A 17,711-nucleotide genomic window follows, 5' to 3' on the forward strand; every position below is an offset into this window, starting at 1 on the left:
ATGTGGAGGGATACGGATTACACTCGGGCGGAGGAGTCATTTTAAATTTAGCATCATGTTGGGCACGGACATTGTGGGCCAAAGGGCTTGTTCCATGTCTATTTTCATCTGTCTTGTGCCAAGTGATGTTTAAATTGCAATAAGTCTTATGTTTATGATTAAAGTGGTTGATTCAAAATTAGACTTTGAACTTTATAGATACAGCAGAGAAACAGGCCCTTAGGCCCACCGACCTAGTGTTCAAGTTCAAGTTCAAGTGAGTTTATTGTCATGGACAATTAAATTCTTGCTTTGCTTCAGCACACAGAACATAGTAGGCGTTTACTACAAAACAGATCAGTGTGTCCATATACCATTATATAAATATATACACACATGAATAAATAAACTGATAAAGTGCATATAACAGTTAATTGGTTATTAATAATCAGAGTTTTGTCCGAGCCAGGTTTAATAGCCTGATGGCTGTGGGGAAGTAGCTATTCCCGAACCTGGCTGTTGCAGTCTTCAGGCTCCTGTACCTTCTACCTGAAGGTAGCAGGGAGATGAGTGTGTGGCCAGGATGGTGTAGGTCTTTGATAATACTGCCAGCCTTTTTGAGGCAGCGACTGCGATAAATCCCCTCGATGGAAGGAAGGTCAGAGATTACCTCGTACACTAGAACTAGGGACAATTTACAATTTTAAAGCAGCTCATTAAACAAACCTGCACGATTTTGGGATGTGGGAAAAAACTAGAGTACCTGAAGAAAACCCACGCAGTCCACAGGGAGAATTTGCAACTGAGGTTGGGATTAAACCTGGTTCTCTGGAGCTGTAAGACAGCAGCTCTACCCACAGTTCCACCCGTAATAGTGTAGGAAAATGTAATTTAAGAAGCTTGAATATCGGGTAAGTGAGAGTTTCTGGGAAAGGTTTGCAAATACAGTTTTGATGTGTTTGCGAAATGAAGGCTGTGGGCTGGACGAGGCATTGGGTACATTGATCCAGTTGGCACGGGGACAGACAGTGGGTGCAGAAGGGAATTCCACAGTTGGGTCACCCAGGAGTCAGCATTATGACTGCGGCCCTCTGTGTTTTTATTGGGCAGTTGTGTTGTTTCGGCGTTCCCCAGCAATGGATGCTCTGCCAAATCTAGGACTGAGGCGCTGTGGAATGGCAGCACCTCCACAGATTATATTTAGGATTATTATTGTCACGTGTACCAGGTGACAGTGAAAAGCTTTGTTTTGCATGCTATCCAATCAGATCAGATAATACCAACTATAAATACAATCAAGTTAAACTCGAGTATAACGGATTGAGCAATGGGGAAGAGAGAGTTAGGGATATAGTTCTCAGCAGTGTACTGCATTAGTTCAAGAGACAATGTCCACAATGGAGTAGAGGTGAATTGTACAATACTCCAGCTTATGAAATGACTGTTCAGACGCCTGATAACAGAGGGGAAGAAGCTGTTCCTGAGTGTGGTGGTGCGTGCTTTCAAGCTTCTGTCTTCTGCCTGATGGGCCGAATGGTCTCTTAGAACATCGAATAATGCAGCGCGGGCTCAGGCCCTAGGGCCCACAATGTCTGTGCTAAATGGTACTAAATTAAACTAATCTCCTCTGCCTGCACCTGATCCATGTCTCCCTTGTTTCTGATTGGGTGGTCTCGGGGAGGTGGGGGTGACCTCATTCGATCTCTTCGGGGTAAGGAAGTGTGGTGGTTAGAAGGAATCCTGTAGACGTTGGTGCTTATCCCTCCCCACTGAGTCTAAATGCAAGAGTTGCTATTTTGGTGCCATTTTACAGTCCCAGCATCAGCTGGCCACAAAGGCCCGTTGCAGCCGTCGCCTCCATTCCATCATCCATCTTCTTGCTAGGTAGGGGCTTCCTACGCATCTATTCCCCACACTGTCAACATCTACATCTGCCAGCACTTGGAGCTGGCACCAGGCACTTGTGATTCTCCATCCTCTGGCTACATCATGGTTGATTGGTACTGGCTAATCCCACCCGCTTCCTTTCCCAGCTGACTGTCCGTAGGAAAAACACCAAGGAGATGTTTGGTGGCTTTCTAAAGAGCATGATGAAGACGGCTGACGAAGTCCTCATCTCCGGGGCCAAGGTATTTGAGTTTTGTTTTGTATATAGAAATGTTTGTGATCTGCCTGCTATTTAGAAAATTGGAAACAAAAATGGAGAAGGTTGGAAAACAGTCGGCATCTGTGGAGAGTTAACGGGCTAGGTCGATGAACTGGGCCGGTTAGAAGCTGAAGGGTGGCACAGCAGTAGAACTTCTGCTTTACAGCGCCAGAGGCCTGGGTTCGATCCTAACTACGGGTGCTGTCTGTACGCAGTTTGTAAGTTCTCCCTGTGACAGTGTGTTTTTGTTCCGGGTGCTCCAGTTTCGAAGAGAGATTTGGATATTTTATATCCAGGAGAGAGATACTTCTTTGGGTTACACCTAGCATCCCATATGTTTTGAAGGACATTTGACAGATATATGGATGGAGAGTGTTTAGAGGCCTATGGGCCAAATACTGGCAAATGGGACTAGCACTGTATGCCATTAGTTGGCAGGGACAAGATGGTCCAAATGGCCTGTTTCTTGGCTGCAAGGGCTTGATTATAGCTGTTTAAACCTAGGCTATAAATAGTCACTAATAAAACCCATATGGAATTTGGAGGCAGTTCTTTCTCGATCATAAGAATACAAAGCTTGCCAGTACATGGTTCGAGGTGAATGGAATGTCTGCATTTAAGAGGAAGTTGGATAGTGCATGAGGGAGAGGGGGACTGAATGGAATTTAGAGTTAAGAAGTACGAAGGGGCTGTGTATTGAGCATCGACCTGTTAGGCCAGCAACCCTTCCCAAAGCTGACTTCTATAGAAAATAACTTTTTGAAGAAATTCCTGTTTTTTTTTTTCTCTCTCGGCAGGATGCGGATGAATTCTTTGAACACGAGAAGACATTCCTAGTGGAATACGGCACCAAAATTAAAGACTCTGCACTGAAAGCAGAAAAAATGACAAGAACTCACAAAAGTAAGCATTGATTGGCTGGCTGCCTTCACAGATGTTTGACCAATAAGTGTTGAAACTTTTTTTTTTTTATATAAGGCACAAAATATCAAGCACTTTTTTTAGTTGCCTGCCAACGATGTCTCTGTTTCTCCAGATGTTTCTGATGATTACATTCACTTATCCTCTTCCTTTAATGAGCTCGGCTTGGAAGAAACTTCTCCATTGACTCAGTGAGTACATCTGTGTCCGTGCGGTCTGCACTGGTTTACCGGGTGCAACGCGTGACAGCAGGGATGGATGCAGCAGTCTTTTTGTTGGAAGAAATGTTCCCTGGGTATATGGTTTAGCAAGTCAGTCTTACAGCATGAAACAGGCTCTTTAGCCCAACTGGTCCATGCCGATCAAGATGCCCCATCTATGCTAGTCCCATTTGTCTGCATTTGGTCCATATTCTTCTAAACCTTTTCTGTCTAAGTGTCCTTTAAATGTTGTTATAGTATCTGCCTCAACGACCTCATCTGACAGCTCGTCCCATATACCCACCACTCTCTGTGGGGAAATGTTCCCGCTCGGGTTCCCCTTTCTCACCTTAAACCTATGTCCTCTGGTTCTTGATTCCCCAACTCTGGGTAAAAGCCTGTATATTTGCCCTATCTATTCCCCTTATGATTCTGTACACCTCTAAGATTGCCCCTCATCCTCCTGTGCTCCAAGAAATGGTCCTGGCCCGCCCAATCTCTCCCTATAGTTCGGGCCATTGAGTCCTTCCAGCGTGATGGCATCCATCCTACAGCAGGGTGACCAGAAGTGAATCCAAGTGTATTTGGTTCAGAGATGCAAAGTACAATACATGGAAGCAGGCTCTTTATCCCACCAAGTCAATGCCGACCAGTGATCACCTGTACACGAGTTCTATCTTGCACACTAGGGACAGATGCAGAAGCCAATTAACCTACAAACCTGTTCAAGAAGGAACTGCAGATGCTGGAAAATCGTAGGTACACAAAAATGCTGGAGAAACTCAGCGGGTGCAGCAGCATCTATGGAGCGAAGGAAATAGGTGACGTTTCGGCCCGAAAGGTCACCTATTTCCTTCGCTCCATAGATGCTGCTGCACCCGCTGAGTTTCTCCAGCATTTTTGTAAACCTACAAACCTGTATGGCTTTGGAGTGCGGGAGGAAACTGGAGCACCCGGAGAAAACCCATGCAGTCACAGGGAGAACGTATAAATTCCATACAGGCAGCACCCGTAGTCAGGATTGAACCCAGGTACCTGGTGCTGTAAGGCAGCAACTCTACCGGCGCACCTCTGTGCTGACCAACAACAGTGGCCTCACCGATGTCTTGTGCAACTGTAACATCCTAACTTCTAAATTACCTGACTGAAGGCCAATATACCTGAAGATGCCTTGACCACCCTAGGTAGACAAAAATGCTGGAGACACTCAGCGGGTGCGGCAGCATTAATAGAGCGAAGGAAATGGGCAACGTTTCGGGCTGAAACCCTTCTTCAGACTGTCTACCTGCGACACCACTTGCAGGGAACTATGTACCTGCATTCCCTATATCCCTCTGCTCTAGGGGACCCTGCCCCCAGAGCCCTGTCATTCACTGAAGGTCCTGTCATGGTTTGACTTCCCAAAATGCAGCACCTCATACGTGTCTGCATGAGTTTTGGTGCTGGTGTCCAAAAGAAAATCAAGGTGCTGACATGCTTTCAGGATGTTTCTGGATTTTGGATTGCGTTGGTTTTTGTTTTGGGAGCTCCTGGTATTTCCAGCCACGTCTGACCTTTGGGTGATGAACTGGGCAGATCCATCAAAGAAGCTTCAAGTTGCTACGATGCACCTTGTCCAAGCGGTGGGCTGGGGTAGGTGTTCAGAGTGGTCCATGAGATGCCAATCAGAGCAGCCCTTTGTGCAATAGGACTTCAGGATGCCGTTCTTTGGAGCAGGAAAGCGATGGTTTAAGGTGTCCCAAGTTTAGGCTAAATGGGTGGGAACTCTGGTGGCCATTGAGGGACTGGGAGGTGGGTCTCAAAGGAGAGTGTGGGGAAGGAAGAGTTCTGGTCCAGCATTGGGGACTGTGTGCTTATGGTTCAGCTCCTGCCTTCCTTTGCTCCCTCCACGATCCACAAACCAAACCAGACTCCATGAAGCGTAAAATGTAACAAGCAGCTTTAAGCCATTGGCTAATAACACAATAACTTTTTATTTTCCAGTCACTACATGAAGCTGGCAGAGCTATTTGAAAGACTGAGGGTAAGTCTGGATCATACCAGGGTAGCTGTCTCAGTTCATTCTGTGCAGTAATTTTGGGGATTGGCTGTTTGTCCCCTTTAGTCCTTCCCATTCTTCAGTAAGTTCTTGGAGAACATGTAGGCTACAACCTTGCCTGATAAACATCAACCCGCTGAGTTCCTCCAGCAATTTTGTGTACCTTCGATATTCCAGCATCTGCGCTCCATAGATGCTGCTGCACCCGCTGAGTTCCTCCAGCAATTTTGTGTACCTTCGATATTCCAGCATCTGCGCTCCATAGATGCTGCTGCACCCGCTGAGTTCCTCCAGCAATTTTGTGTACCTTCGATATTCCAGCATCTGCGCTCCATAGATGCTGCTGCACCCGCTGAGTTCCTCCAGCAATTTTGTGTACCTTCGATATTCCAGCATCTGCGCTCCATAGATGCTGCTGCACCCGCTGAGTTCCTCCAGCAATTTTGTGTACCTTCGATATTCCAGCATCTGCAGTTCCCTTTTGAACACCAAACATCTATTCATCCTTGTTCTCCTACATGAATTCTACTTGCCAGAAACAGTTTTATTTTGCTTGGGGCTACAGGTCTAAAAGAACAAAATACTCTTTAGACTCGGGCAGGAAAATGGGGTTGAGAGGGAAAGATAGATCAGCCATGATTGAATGGCAGAGTGGACTCAATGGGCTGATTGGCCTAATTCTGCACCGATGACATGGAAAAAGGCTGCTCCTGCTGCAACAATCCTTTGACAGAGTAATACTTCCAGCTAGATTATTTAAGATGTGATGGAAAAATAATTGTTCAAATTCACCAAATTAAGGCACAGGTATCATAACAGGAGCACCTTAGCCTATTTTGTCCATACCAACAAAGATGCCCCATCTAAACTGGCCCATTTGGTCCATATCCCTCTAAACCTTTCCTATCCATGTACCTGTCCAAATGTTTCTTAAATGTTGTTTTAGTGCCTGCCTCAACTACCTCCTCTGGCTGCTCGTTCCATGTACTCACTATCCTGTATGGGGGGGAAAGTTGCCCCTCAAGATCCTATTAAATCTCTTCCCTCTCGCCATAAACCTACGATCCCTGGTTCTTGATTCTTCTACACTGAGGGGAAAATAGACACTGCATTCACCCTGTCTATTAAGTAGTTTCAAGATTGAGTCAATCATGAAATTGGGTGATTTTATACACGTCTGTAAGATGACACATTGGCCTCCTGCGCTCCAAACAATAAAGTCCTAGCCTGCACAACCTCTCCCTATAGCTCAGGCCCTTGAGTCCTGGCAACATCCTTGTAAATCTTCTCTGTGCTCTTTCCAACTTGACAACCTCCTTTCCCTACAGTGAGCTGTATTTAATGTGCTGTTCTGCACAAGGCACTCTGGGGAAAGCAAGTCCGTTTGGGAACAATAATTTGCTTCAATACCACTTTCATTTTCCACAACTGGCAAGTTTTGGAGAGCTGGTTTTCTAGGTGACTGTTCAAGGAGAACTAATGAACCAGCCAGCCTCCACCTGTAATCGTGAGTCATTGGGTAGGTTCTGTAACAGAGAGGCTGAGAGATAATCCCAGCAGCTCAGAGTTACGGCAGCTCTGGAAATGGAGACAGTGAATTAACTTGCTGCAACTTTGCCCCCTGACCTTCCTTTTTTTAAAAAAAAATTAATGCACAATCACTGGCCTTCAAGTCCAAAACAAATTCATTACAAACCACAAGATGGCAGAGATTCTTAAAAGTGCATGCTGTTTTATCCCTAAGATAATAAGCGGTAGGCCATTCAGCCCATCGAGTCTGCTGCACCATTTGATCATGGCTGATCTATTTTTCGTAACCCCATTCTCCTGCTTTCTGCAAACTTCGTCGCCCTTCTGATCAAGAACCAGTCATTCTCCACCTTAAAAATACACAATGACTTTATCTCCAGAGACGTCTGTGGCAATTAATTCACAGAATTGCCATCCTCTGGCAAAATAAATTCCTCCTCTCTATTTTGAAGGTACATCATTTTATCCTGAGGCTGTGCACTCTGGTCCTAGACTCTCCCACTACTAGAAACACGCCTGATGCTGTGTAGCTGGTACAGGGCAAGCACTATTAGGGATGGGGAAGGTGGCCGGATTGGTCTCTGAGCTAATTTCCTGCTCAGATGGAATTGGTAGAGATCTTTGTTTTTTTAATCCTGATCACCATTGGGATGCTGTTGCCTATTCCTGGACAATTAGTGGGATGTGGCTGTTGTCGGCAATGCCAGCATTTATTGTCCATTCTCCATTGCCCCTGAATTGAGATGGTGTTTGGTGATTGAATCAGCCACATTAATTGGTCAGCATTTTCTCATTTCGGGAAGCAGTTCCAGTTTATATAAAACTCGTGCCATATCAAACATTTAAGCCAGAGTGTTAATCCCTGGGAACCTAATTATAAAGCATTTTCCATTTACTGCTGATTTCTTCCACCAACCCCAATCCTCTCCTCTCTTCCTCCATAGAAAGTAGAAGGAAGAGTGTCAAGTGATGAAGACTTGAAGCTAACGGAGCTGTTGAGATATTATGTGAGGGACATCCAGGCCGCCAAGGTAACGTGGCCCAGTCTTGCTTCCTAAGTGTTGTCTTTGTGCATCCGTTCGTGATTAACGCACTGCGATGAGTATTTCACACCTTTGCTGGCTATTGGATTACCTTTGAAGTCTTTTAGCGCAGGCAGTGTTTAGGATTATTTATCGTCCTAGTATGAGAATGATCTATTATTATATAGCCTTGGTCAAGAGCATTTAATTATCATGCTGTTTGTACATTCTCCCTGTGATCGTGTGGGTTTTCTCTGGGTGTTCCAGTTCTCTACCACATTCCAAAGAGGTGCAGGTTTGTAGGTTAATTGGCTTCTGTAAAAATGTAAAAAATTGCTCCTAGTGTGTCAGATGTGAAATTGGGACAACAGAACTAGTGTGAACAGGTGATCGCTGGTCTGTGTGGACTTGCTGGGCTGAAGGGCCTGTTTCTATGCTGTATCTCTAAAATAAATACATTAATAGTTATATAATCATACTAGTGTAAACCCAAAGTCCATGGTATAACCAGACAGTCCATAGCAGATCCTAGTTGCTGAATGTTGGTGTTGTGCAGTGTGCAAGGACACTGGACCCCTTCTCCCCTCCCACCCATCCGTCTCCACTAACACGGGTGCTCTGGTATAGTTCCTGCCATTGGTTAGTTTAATCCAGTTGAGGTACGTGGGTTTGCCATGATGTTGAGTCGCTCTCTTGTGGGGGCTTTAAGCAAGGGTCCATCATGTGAAGCTGAGAGATACCAGAGACTGCAGATTAGTTTTGTTTACAGATAGTGTGGAGACAGGCTCTTTGGCCCTGTACACTAGCATTATCCTACACACTAGAGGCAATTTACAATCTTTACCAAAGCCAATTAACCTACAAACCTGTACGTCTTTGGCGTGTGGGAGGAAACTAGAGCACCCAGAGAAAACCCACGTGGTCATGGGGAGAACGTAAAACTCTGTACAGGCAGCACCCGAGGTCTGGATCTAACCCGGGTCAATGGCGCTGTAGGGCAGCAACTCTACTGCTGCACAATTGTGCGATGCTGGAATCTGGAGCTTAGTGCAAGCTGCTGGAGGACCTAGGCTTGGTTTCGGAGTGTCGGTGTGGGGAAAGGTATTGCCATTTTGGGTTGACACTCTGCATCACTGCAATCGGTGTTAGGTTTTGACTTGGGCCACTTATCGAGTCGTGCAGCATGGAAACGGGCCTTTCAGCCCAACTAATCCATGCCAACCAAGATTTCTCCATCTAAGCTAGTCCCAATTTGTCCACATTTCATCCATATCTCTCTCAACCCATCTATCCATGTTCCAATCCAGATCTCCTTTAAATGTTATTGTGGCTGCCTCTGGTAGTTCATTCCACTACGCAGTCACAGGGAGAACATGCAACTCTGCATAGGCAGTACCCAAGGTCAGGTTTTTTGGTACTGTGGGATAGCAGCTCTACCAGCTGTGCCACTGTGCCGCCCTTTAATACAATATTACATTTGTTCCTGCCCTCTGTTTTCCAATACCAAATGAAGTTTGCTTTGTGACAGAACTCGGTTGCTGAGAAGAGTCATCGAGTTTACTGCATGCAAACAGGCCCTTCAGCAAGTTGAGGTGCTTGAGGAGTATAAGGAATGTAAAAAGAATCTTAAGAAAGAAATTAGAAAAGCTAAAAGCAGGTATATGGGACTAGGGGAGACTATGTGTTCGGCACGGACTAGAGGGGTCGAGATGGCCTGTTTCCGTGCTGTAATTGTTATATGGTTATATGGTTATATATGAGGTTGCTTTGGCAAGTAAGGTGAAAGTAAATCCAAAGGGTTTCTACAGCTATATTAATAGCAAAAGGATAACGAGGGATAAAATTGGTCCATTGGAGAGACAGAGTGTACAGCTATATGCAGAGCCAAAAGAGATGGGGGAGATATTGAACAATTTCTTTTCTTCAGTATTCACCAAGGAGAAGGATATTGAGTTATGTGAGGTAAGGGAAACTAGTAGAGTAGCTATGGATACTATGAGTTTCAAAGTAAAAGAAATGCTGACACTTTTGAAAAATATAAAAGTGGATAAGTCTCCAGGTCCTGACAGGATATTCCCTAGGACATTGAGGGAAGTTAGTGTAGAAATAGCCGGGGCTATGACAGAAATATTTCAAATGTCATTAGAAACGGGAATAGTCCCCGAGGATTGGCGTACTGCGCATGATGGATGGCTGTTTGTCGGGTTGGAGGCAGGTGACTAGTGGAGTGCCTCAGGGATCTGTGTTGGGTCCTTTGTTGTTTGTCATGTACATCAATGATCTGGAAGAAGGTGTGGTAAATTGGATTAGTAAGTATGCAGATGATACCAAGATAGGGGGTGTTGTGGATAATGAAGAGGATTTCCAAAGTCTACAGAGTGATTTAGGCCATTTGGAAGAATGGGCTGAAAGATGGCAGATGGAGTTTAATGCTGATAAATGTGAGGTGCTACACCTTGGCAGGACAAATCAAAATAGGACGTACATGGTAAATGGTAGGGAATTGAAGAATGCAGTTGAACAGAGGGATCTGGGAATAACCGTGCATAGTTCCTTGAAGGTGGAATCTCATATAGACAGGGTGGTAAAGAAAGCTTTTGGTATGCTAGCCTTTATAAATCAGAGCATTGAGTATAGAAGCTGGGATGTAATGTTAAAATTGTACAAGGCATTGGTGAGACCAAATCTGGAGTATGGTGTACAATTTTGGTCGCCCAATTATAGGAAGGATGTCAACAAAATAGAGAGAGTACAGAGGAGATTTACTAGAATGTTGCCTGGGTTTCAACAACTAAGTTACAGAGAAAGGTTGAATAAGTTAGGTCTTTATTCTCTGGAGCGCAGAAGGTTAAGGGGGGACTTGATAGAGGTCTTTAAAATGATGAGAGGGATAGACAGAGTTGATGTGGACAAGCTTTTCCCTTTGAGAATAGGGAAGATTCAAATAAGAGGACATGACTTCAGAATTAAGGGAGAAGTTTAGGGGTAACATGAGGGGGAACTTCTTTACTCAGAGAGTGGTAGCTGTGTGGAATGAGCTTCCAGTGGAAGTGGTGGAGGCAGGTTCGTTGGTATCATTTAAAAATAAATTGGATAGGCATATAGATGAGAAGGGAATGGAGGGTTATGGTCTGAGTGCAGGCAGGTGGGACTAAGGAAAAATAATTGTTCGGCACGGACTTGTAGGGCCGAGATGGCCTGTTTCCGTGCTGTAATTGTTATATGGTTATATGGTTAAGATCAAGATGACCCATCTACTAGTTCTACCTGCCCATGTTTGGCCCATATCCCTCTAAACCTTTCCTATCCATGTGCCTGTTCAAGTGTCTTTTAAAAGTTGTCATACTGGTCCACCACAGATTTTCCGTCACCCTTGGTTCCAGACCCCAGCCCGATTATCCGTTTTGCCAGAACAACAGAGGTCATGGCCTCTGAGTGGAGTAGAATGGTACTGGAACAGGGAGCCGGAGAGCTGAGAAACCGGCCCGCAAAGTCAGCCTCGGAAGTTGGTTGTGCGTGCGAATCTGCCAACTCTGGCTGGGAGGGAGTTCCAGAGCCCCAGCCACAGGGGCGCAAATTCGACACGCCAATTGGCCACGGTAGTCCTGATGAGTTGAAAATCGATCGTCTCACCCGGCCAAGGCACCACATTTGTCTGGGGGGCTTCCGGGAGGGTTTTCAGTTACGCTGCAGATTTTGTCCAGATTAAGAGAGGTGCTGGTCCACCAATTGCTGGAAAATCAGTGGACCTGTTGTACCTGCTTCAATTACCTCCTGTGGCAGCTCGTTCCCTGGACCCACCGCCCTCTGCTGTTGCTTTAACTGTGTGAACCCTGTGCTTGTATCACTGTGTAGGATCTCCTGTACAGGAGGGCCCGTTCTCTGGTGGATTCTGAAAATGCCAGCAAGGCTCTGGACAAGGCTCGGATCAAGGGAAAAGACATGAAGCAGGCAGAGGTCCAGCAACAACTCAGCAGCCAGAAGTTTGAGAAGCTTTCTGACTCTGCCAAGGAAGGTACGAGCACCCAGTGTCCCAGGCAGCCCCCCCTCTCCTTCCTTCACCACTCAAGTATTCTTGGAAACATTACAGTAGCTGCTGTTAAGTCAGAAGTGGGGATGCTCGCTGGTCTCCATTCACAACTCATCCAATCGTACAACCCAGAACAGGCCTTTCGGCCCCACTCATCCATGCCGTCCAAGATTTTTTAGTTTAGTTTATTGTGCAGTGAAAAGCTGTACTGAGGCGCAGTGAAAAGCTTTTGTTGCATGCTAACCAGTCAGCAGAAAGACTATACATGATTGCATTCGATCCACTTACAGTGTATTGATACATGACGCTGTCCCTAAGCTAGTGTTTATCTGTGTTTGGCCAATATCCCTCTCAACCTATAATAAATATAGAATCAATAATAAAAATAATCACAACACTCATAAAGTGCACTTGCTTTATGATTTGAGCTCCGATCCTTTGGAGTTATAACGTCCATGACATTGAACGTCAGACGCCACCACTCGACCCGCTTGCCTCGTGAGCTGCTGTACACAAGTGGCGGCTGCATCTGCCATGAGTCCCCTGGTCCATCCAGCTGTGTTGCTGACTTGGAACCTTCCTGTTTTCAGAGCTGATGGCTTTCAGAACCAGGAGGGTGGCGGCGTTCCGCAAGAACCTGATTGAAATGACGGAGCTGCAGCTGAAACACGCCAAGGTGGGTCGTCTGAAGGGTTGCACGCACACTATGGGTGTGTAGATGCTTTGGGTATGTGTAGTGCACCCACTAGGGCAGTGGTTCTTAACCTTTTTGGCACCAGTACGCGCATACGCGAACAAAATATTGCATGTGGTATGTACCTTTGTTAGGCTCCTAAACCTGGGCTCAACAAATTGATATGTTATTTGTGTCCCCTTCATGACCCCCGGCATAGCCCCGAACGACCCCCAGGTTAAGAACCATTGCACTAGGGGTACTGTGTGTGTGTGTACACACATTATTGGTGCTGTAGACGTGGTGTGTTTTGTGTATATTCAATAGGGATACTGTTGAGGTGTGTGTGTACATGAGTAGAGGGGTGTGCGCATACACCGACTGGGGAAGCCGTGGAGACTGTTTACATCAATAGGCATACCATGGTGTAGGTGCATACACCCACTGTGTGTGGATTGCCCCCTAGCCCAGCTATCAATGACTAGCAGTGCACACTGCCTGCTGTACGCTCAGCAATGCTGGCCTTGTGTGCTCTCCAGGGGCAGGTTCAGATGGGGCAGCCTTTGCCAGAGTCCACGAGGGTTACCTGCCACTGGCTAGGAACCCAGCTGCTTATAGTCACCCCATCGCCCTCTCCCCACCTCACTCTGACGGACCTAGAATCACCAGTCAGCACAATGCGTGGAGCGGGTGGCTGTGACCCGTGGTCTGGGAGGGTCGGGTGCCATTTAAGCCAGTGCATAGGCCTGGCCTGTCTGCTGTCGGCTTTACAATGCATAGATTCAACCTGGTGGCTCCAACGCCAAACACTGCAGATAATTTATCCCAATGGGGAAAGAACAAAGTGCTACAAGAACACAGCGGGGCGGGCAGCACCTGTGGGGGGGAATGGACAGATGACGTTTTGAGTCTGGACCCTTCAGACTGGCGTAGAGGGGAGAAAGCTGTAAAAGAGAGATGGGGGAGGGACAAAGCGTGGCAAGTGATAGGTGGATAGATGTGAGGGGGGTTACTGGCAGATAGATGGAGTAAGTGACAAAGACTGGCGGTGAAAAGGAGACAAAGGAGACAAAGGGTATCAGAGTAGGGGTGAAATAGAAAGCCGTTCAATCATGGCTGACCTATTTATCCCTCTCTTGCCTTCTCTGAAATCAAGAACCTATCAACCTCCGCTTTAAAAATACTCATTGTCTTGGTCTCCAATTCCATAGATTCACCATCCTCTGGCTAAAAAAATGCACCTCATCGCCTTTCAGATGAAATGAGTGGAAGGGGAAAAAGTTGGAGATAAAAGGCGATGTGAATTGGGCAGAGGAATAAAAGGGGAGATCCCAGGCGGGAGCGTGAGGCCCGGAGCCAATCACATACAGGTTTATAGGTTAATTGTCCCTAGTGTGTAGGATAGCATTAGTGTCAGCGTTGATCGCTGATTGGTGTGGACTCGATGGGCCGAAGGGACTGTTTCTGTACTGTATCTCAAGTCTAAAGCTGGGGGTTTGGTAGACTTGTCTCCCTTTGTGCTGTGTCTGCTTCCCACTTTATCACCTTGCACTGTCATTAGATCCGTTTCTGTTCCAGAACAACGTGCAGATGTTGCAGAACTGCCTGGCTGCGCTGAGTAACTAGGACAACCGGACTGGAGGAGACGGGGGGGGGGGGGGGGGCTTCTCACACTGGTGTTTTGCCCACCAGAGTGACGCATGTAAAACCTGTGGCCTGATGTCACCGTCCACCCAGTGGCTGTTCCATGGACTGTGTGCGGCTCCACTCTGACCTTTCGCAGCGTGTGTCCCCACTACTGCTCGATTCCTTAAAGCATGGATGAAGTGTAAAGTATTTTGTAAAGAAGCTAAGCTTTGCTCCACACAAGTGCCTACCTGTAGCCGTACCTCAGTTCCCAAATCAAAGCTGGACCAAACTTTGTAAGCGGGTGTTCCGATGCGAATTTAGTTTTGATACAAACAATTGTAAAATGGACCTCTAATAATGCAAATCTAGATTTACTACATGATGAGTCAAGTCAAATTGTGTGAAATTTGTTTTAACAATTCCTCCGGTTAATTGTGTGTGATGACCAATATCATTCTTGAAATGGTGTGTTGAGTCTTCCCATTTTTAACCCTGCACTAATTATTCCAAACCAATTACTGTGTTCTCTGTTTACCTTGCCTTTACTAATCGGACAAGCTAATGATGGTCAGGGCTGTTGCAATGTTTCTCCTCTGCTTCCTCAGTATAATTTGTAAGAAAGGGTTAAGTTTCAGCAATTGTAAAAGGGCTTCCAGAGAAACGTCAAGTTTGCACGGATTGAGTGTGTCCCTTCAAGGGTTAAACGTGCACCCCATCTCCTTTATAATCCCTATTGTTCAACCCTATCTTAAAATCTTGCAGCTATTTTGGGTAAAAACCCTCTGAAATGGGCATCCTCTTTAGTAACAGTTTTTTTTACCCCTGCTTTTGTAAAAGGATATTATTAGGGGTGACTCTTGTAAGTTGAGTTGGAGGAAGAAATGGACATATAGTTACAGCTTTTATATCTGTTTAAAGGTTTTTGCATCCTAACCTGGTGCTGGTCACATCAGGTGCCCGTGGATAGAGGGAAGGAAGTGCAAATGGAGCGTTTGTTAAATTTGGAGGAGCTACATTAGTTATTGCCGCCTGTGCCTGAGTGTATCGAACAATGTTCTGTCTGGACTTTGGGACTTGGCTTTATACTAGTTCTGTCTGAACTCTCTGTTCCATCTCTTGTGTTGGTCTCCTTCATCCACCCTCTTTCCCAGAACTGCTCCCTCCAAAGCTGGTGTATCCCTGGTATTCATCATCCTCTGGTTTAATCACAGTAGATTTATTTTTGAAGACGACTCCATCCGTGAAAGCCGTAATTATATTGACGGGTGAAGTTTCCAATAGCTGCCCTGGACACGGATGCAGTCTGACCACCAGCAGGCAAGATTTCCTAGCTAAGGTAGACTAAAGTGCTGGAGAAACTCAGCGGGTGCAGCAGCATCTATGGAGCGAAGGAGATAGGCAACGTTTCGGGCCAAAACCCTTCTTCAGACTGGGTTTTTCAGACCGTGTTTCGGCACAAAACGTTGCCTATCTCCTTCGCTCCATAGATGCTGCTGCACCCGCTGAGTTTCTCCAGCACTTTTGTCTACCTTCGATTTTCCAGCATCTGCAGTTCCTTCTTAAACAAAAAAGATTTCCTAGCTACATCCCTTCCTCATTCCATAAAGAAACCATTGCCATTTCCACTAACAATGTGGTTTTGTGCATTGTTGACTTTGATGTTTTACAACTGCAAAGCCTGTTGATGTCTGTTGAAGATTAAACAGTAAAGATGGTTTCAATCTGCAATAATGCCTGGTTTTTGTAATTGTGGTCAAACAAATGATTGCATGTTTGTAAAAGCTGAACATGGGTGTAGATTCTGTTTGGAAAGCATAAAGTCTTTAGGGAGGAAGAGACTGTGAGCATTCATTTTATCCATGGTCCTCGTGATCTTATACACCTCTATGGTCAATGAATTACAGATACTGGTTTTGTGTAACTCATCGGGTCAGGCAGCATCTCTGGAGAGAAAGGATAGTTGACCTTTTGGGTCAGAACTCTTCGGACTGAAAGGGGGGGGGGGGGGGAGAAGAAGAGGATAAGTGATGTTTTGGGTGTTAGGAAGGGTACTGACCCAACATGTCACTTATCCATGGTACACAAAATTGCTGGGGAAACTCAGCGGGTGCAGCAGCATCTATGGAGCGAAGGAAATAGGCGACGTTTCGGGCCGAAACCCTTCTTCAGACTGATGGGGGGTGGGGGGGGGGAGAAGGAAGGAAAAGGGGAGGAGGAGGAGGAGCCCGCGGGCGGATGGGAGGGTGGGAGGAGACAGCTAGAGGGTTAAGGAAGGGGAGGAGACAGCAAGGGCTAGCAAAAGTGGGAGAATTCAATGTTAATGCCATCCGGACGCAAGGTCCCCAGACGGAATATGAGTGTTCTCCAGAGGTGCTGCTGAGTTAAAACAGCACTTTGTGTCTATCATTCTTGAAGATTCTTGACCTGAACCACAGATGTACCCCTGTCCGTGATCCCCAGAGATGCTGCTTGACCCGCTGTGTTACTCCAGCGCTTTGTTCTACAAATGATTCCAGCATCTGCAGTTTCTTGTGCCTAAGAATGTCATTATTCTGTTGCCAGTACATGTGATGACTACACTTGAACTGGGAACAGATACCAGGCTGTGTTAAAATCCTGTAGAAACAAGGAACTGTAGACACTGGTTTACACACAGGAACACATTCCTGGAATTACTCAGCTGGTTGGGTAGTATCTCTGAGGACATGGATAGGTGATGGTTTGTGTCCGAAGACTGGGCCTGACCTGAAACATCACCGATCCAGGTTCTCCTGAGATGCTGCCTGACCTGCTGAGTTACTCCAGCACTTTGTCCCTTTTAAAATATTGTGCTTAAATCCTGCCATTTGCTGGCAGATGGCGCTAATGGGTTAAAAGCACATACTTTGGTGTCAGGTTTCTGAAACGCAGCAACAAATCTCTGCCTTGAGGGGCAGGTGGTGAGCAGCTGGGGAGCCTGTAAGATTGAGCGCTCCTTCCACCACTACTGCAAGGCCCCGAGGATCTCGAGCTCAAACTAAAGAGTATTGAAACAGCCCCTCAAAGATACCAAGAACTGCAGACGCTAGAATCTCGAGCAAAACAGTGCTGGAGGAACTCAGCGGGTCAGGCAGCATCTGTGGAGAGAACGGACAGACTGTTTTGGGTTGAGGTCCTTACCTGAAATCCTTGTACGTGATGGTGTTTGTACGTTCTCCCTGTGACCACGTGGGTTTCCTCCACAAATCCTGGATTCCTCCCACATCCCAAAGACTTGCGGGTTTGTGGGTTAAACGGCCTCTGTAATTTGCCGTTAAGAGTCCAGGTGAGTGGCGGAATCCAGGGAGTTGATGGGAATGTGGGGCGAATGAAAAGGGATTAAGATAGTATTAGTATAAATGTGCGATGTAGCAGTAAATAAATGGCCTACAATATAGAACACAGAACAAACTCCAGCCGACCACCCATTGTAGAGTATCACTCCTACCCACCAGCAGCCCAGAATAATAGAGCTATTTGAATTAAGACACAACATTCAGAAATAAATCACCAGCTCAGGCAGCC

At 46.1% G+C, this 17,711-nt stretch overlaps 1 protein-coding gene across 2 annotated transcripts in view; it reads left to right on the forward strand.

Moving 5' to 3' along the window:
* The window catches only part of snx5 (sorting nexin 5), a 29,597-nt gene extending 13,701 nt beyond the window's left edge, over positions 1-15,896 (forward strand). For both annotated transcript variants that reach the window (XM_033025745.1, XM_033025746.1), the window contains exons 6-13: positions 2,013-2,108; positions 2,923-3,028; positions 3,162-3,237; positions 5,230-5,269; positions 7,759-7,845; positions 11,692-11,851; positions 12,457-12,542; positions 14,118-15,896. In XM_033025745.1, coding sequence (XP_032881636.1) covers positions 2,013-2,108; positions 2,923-3,028; positions 3,162-3,237; positions 5,230-5,269; positions 7,759-7,845; positions 11,692-11,851; positions 12,457-12,542; positions 14,118-14,165 — 699 coding nt within the window. In that variant the 3' untranslated portion in view covers positions 14,166-15,896. The remainder of the gene's footprint in view (positions 1-2,012; positions 2,109-2,922; positions 3,029-3,161; positions 3,238-5,229; positions 5,270-7,758; positions 7,846-11,691; positions 11,852-12,456; positions 12,543-14,117) is intronic.
* Positions 15,897-17,711: the final 1,815 nt, after the last annotated feature.

Source organism: Amblyraja radiata, chromosome 8 (assembly GCF_010909765.2).
Source record: "Amblyraja radiata isolate CabotCenter1 chromosome 8, sAmbRad1.1.pri, whole genome shotgun sequence".
Lineage (NCBI taxonomy): Eukaryota > Metazoa > Chordata > Chondrichthyes > Rajiformes > Rajidae > Amblyraja > Amblyraja radiata.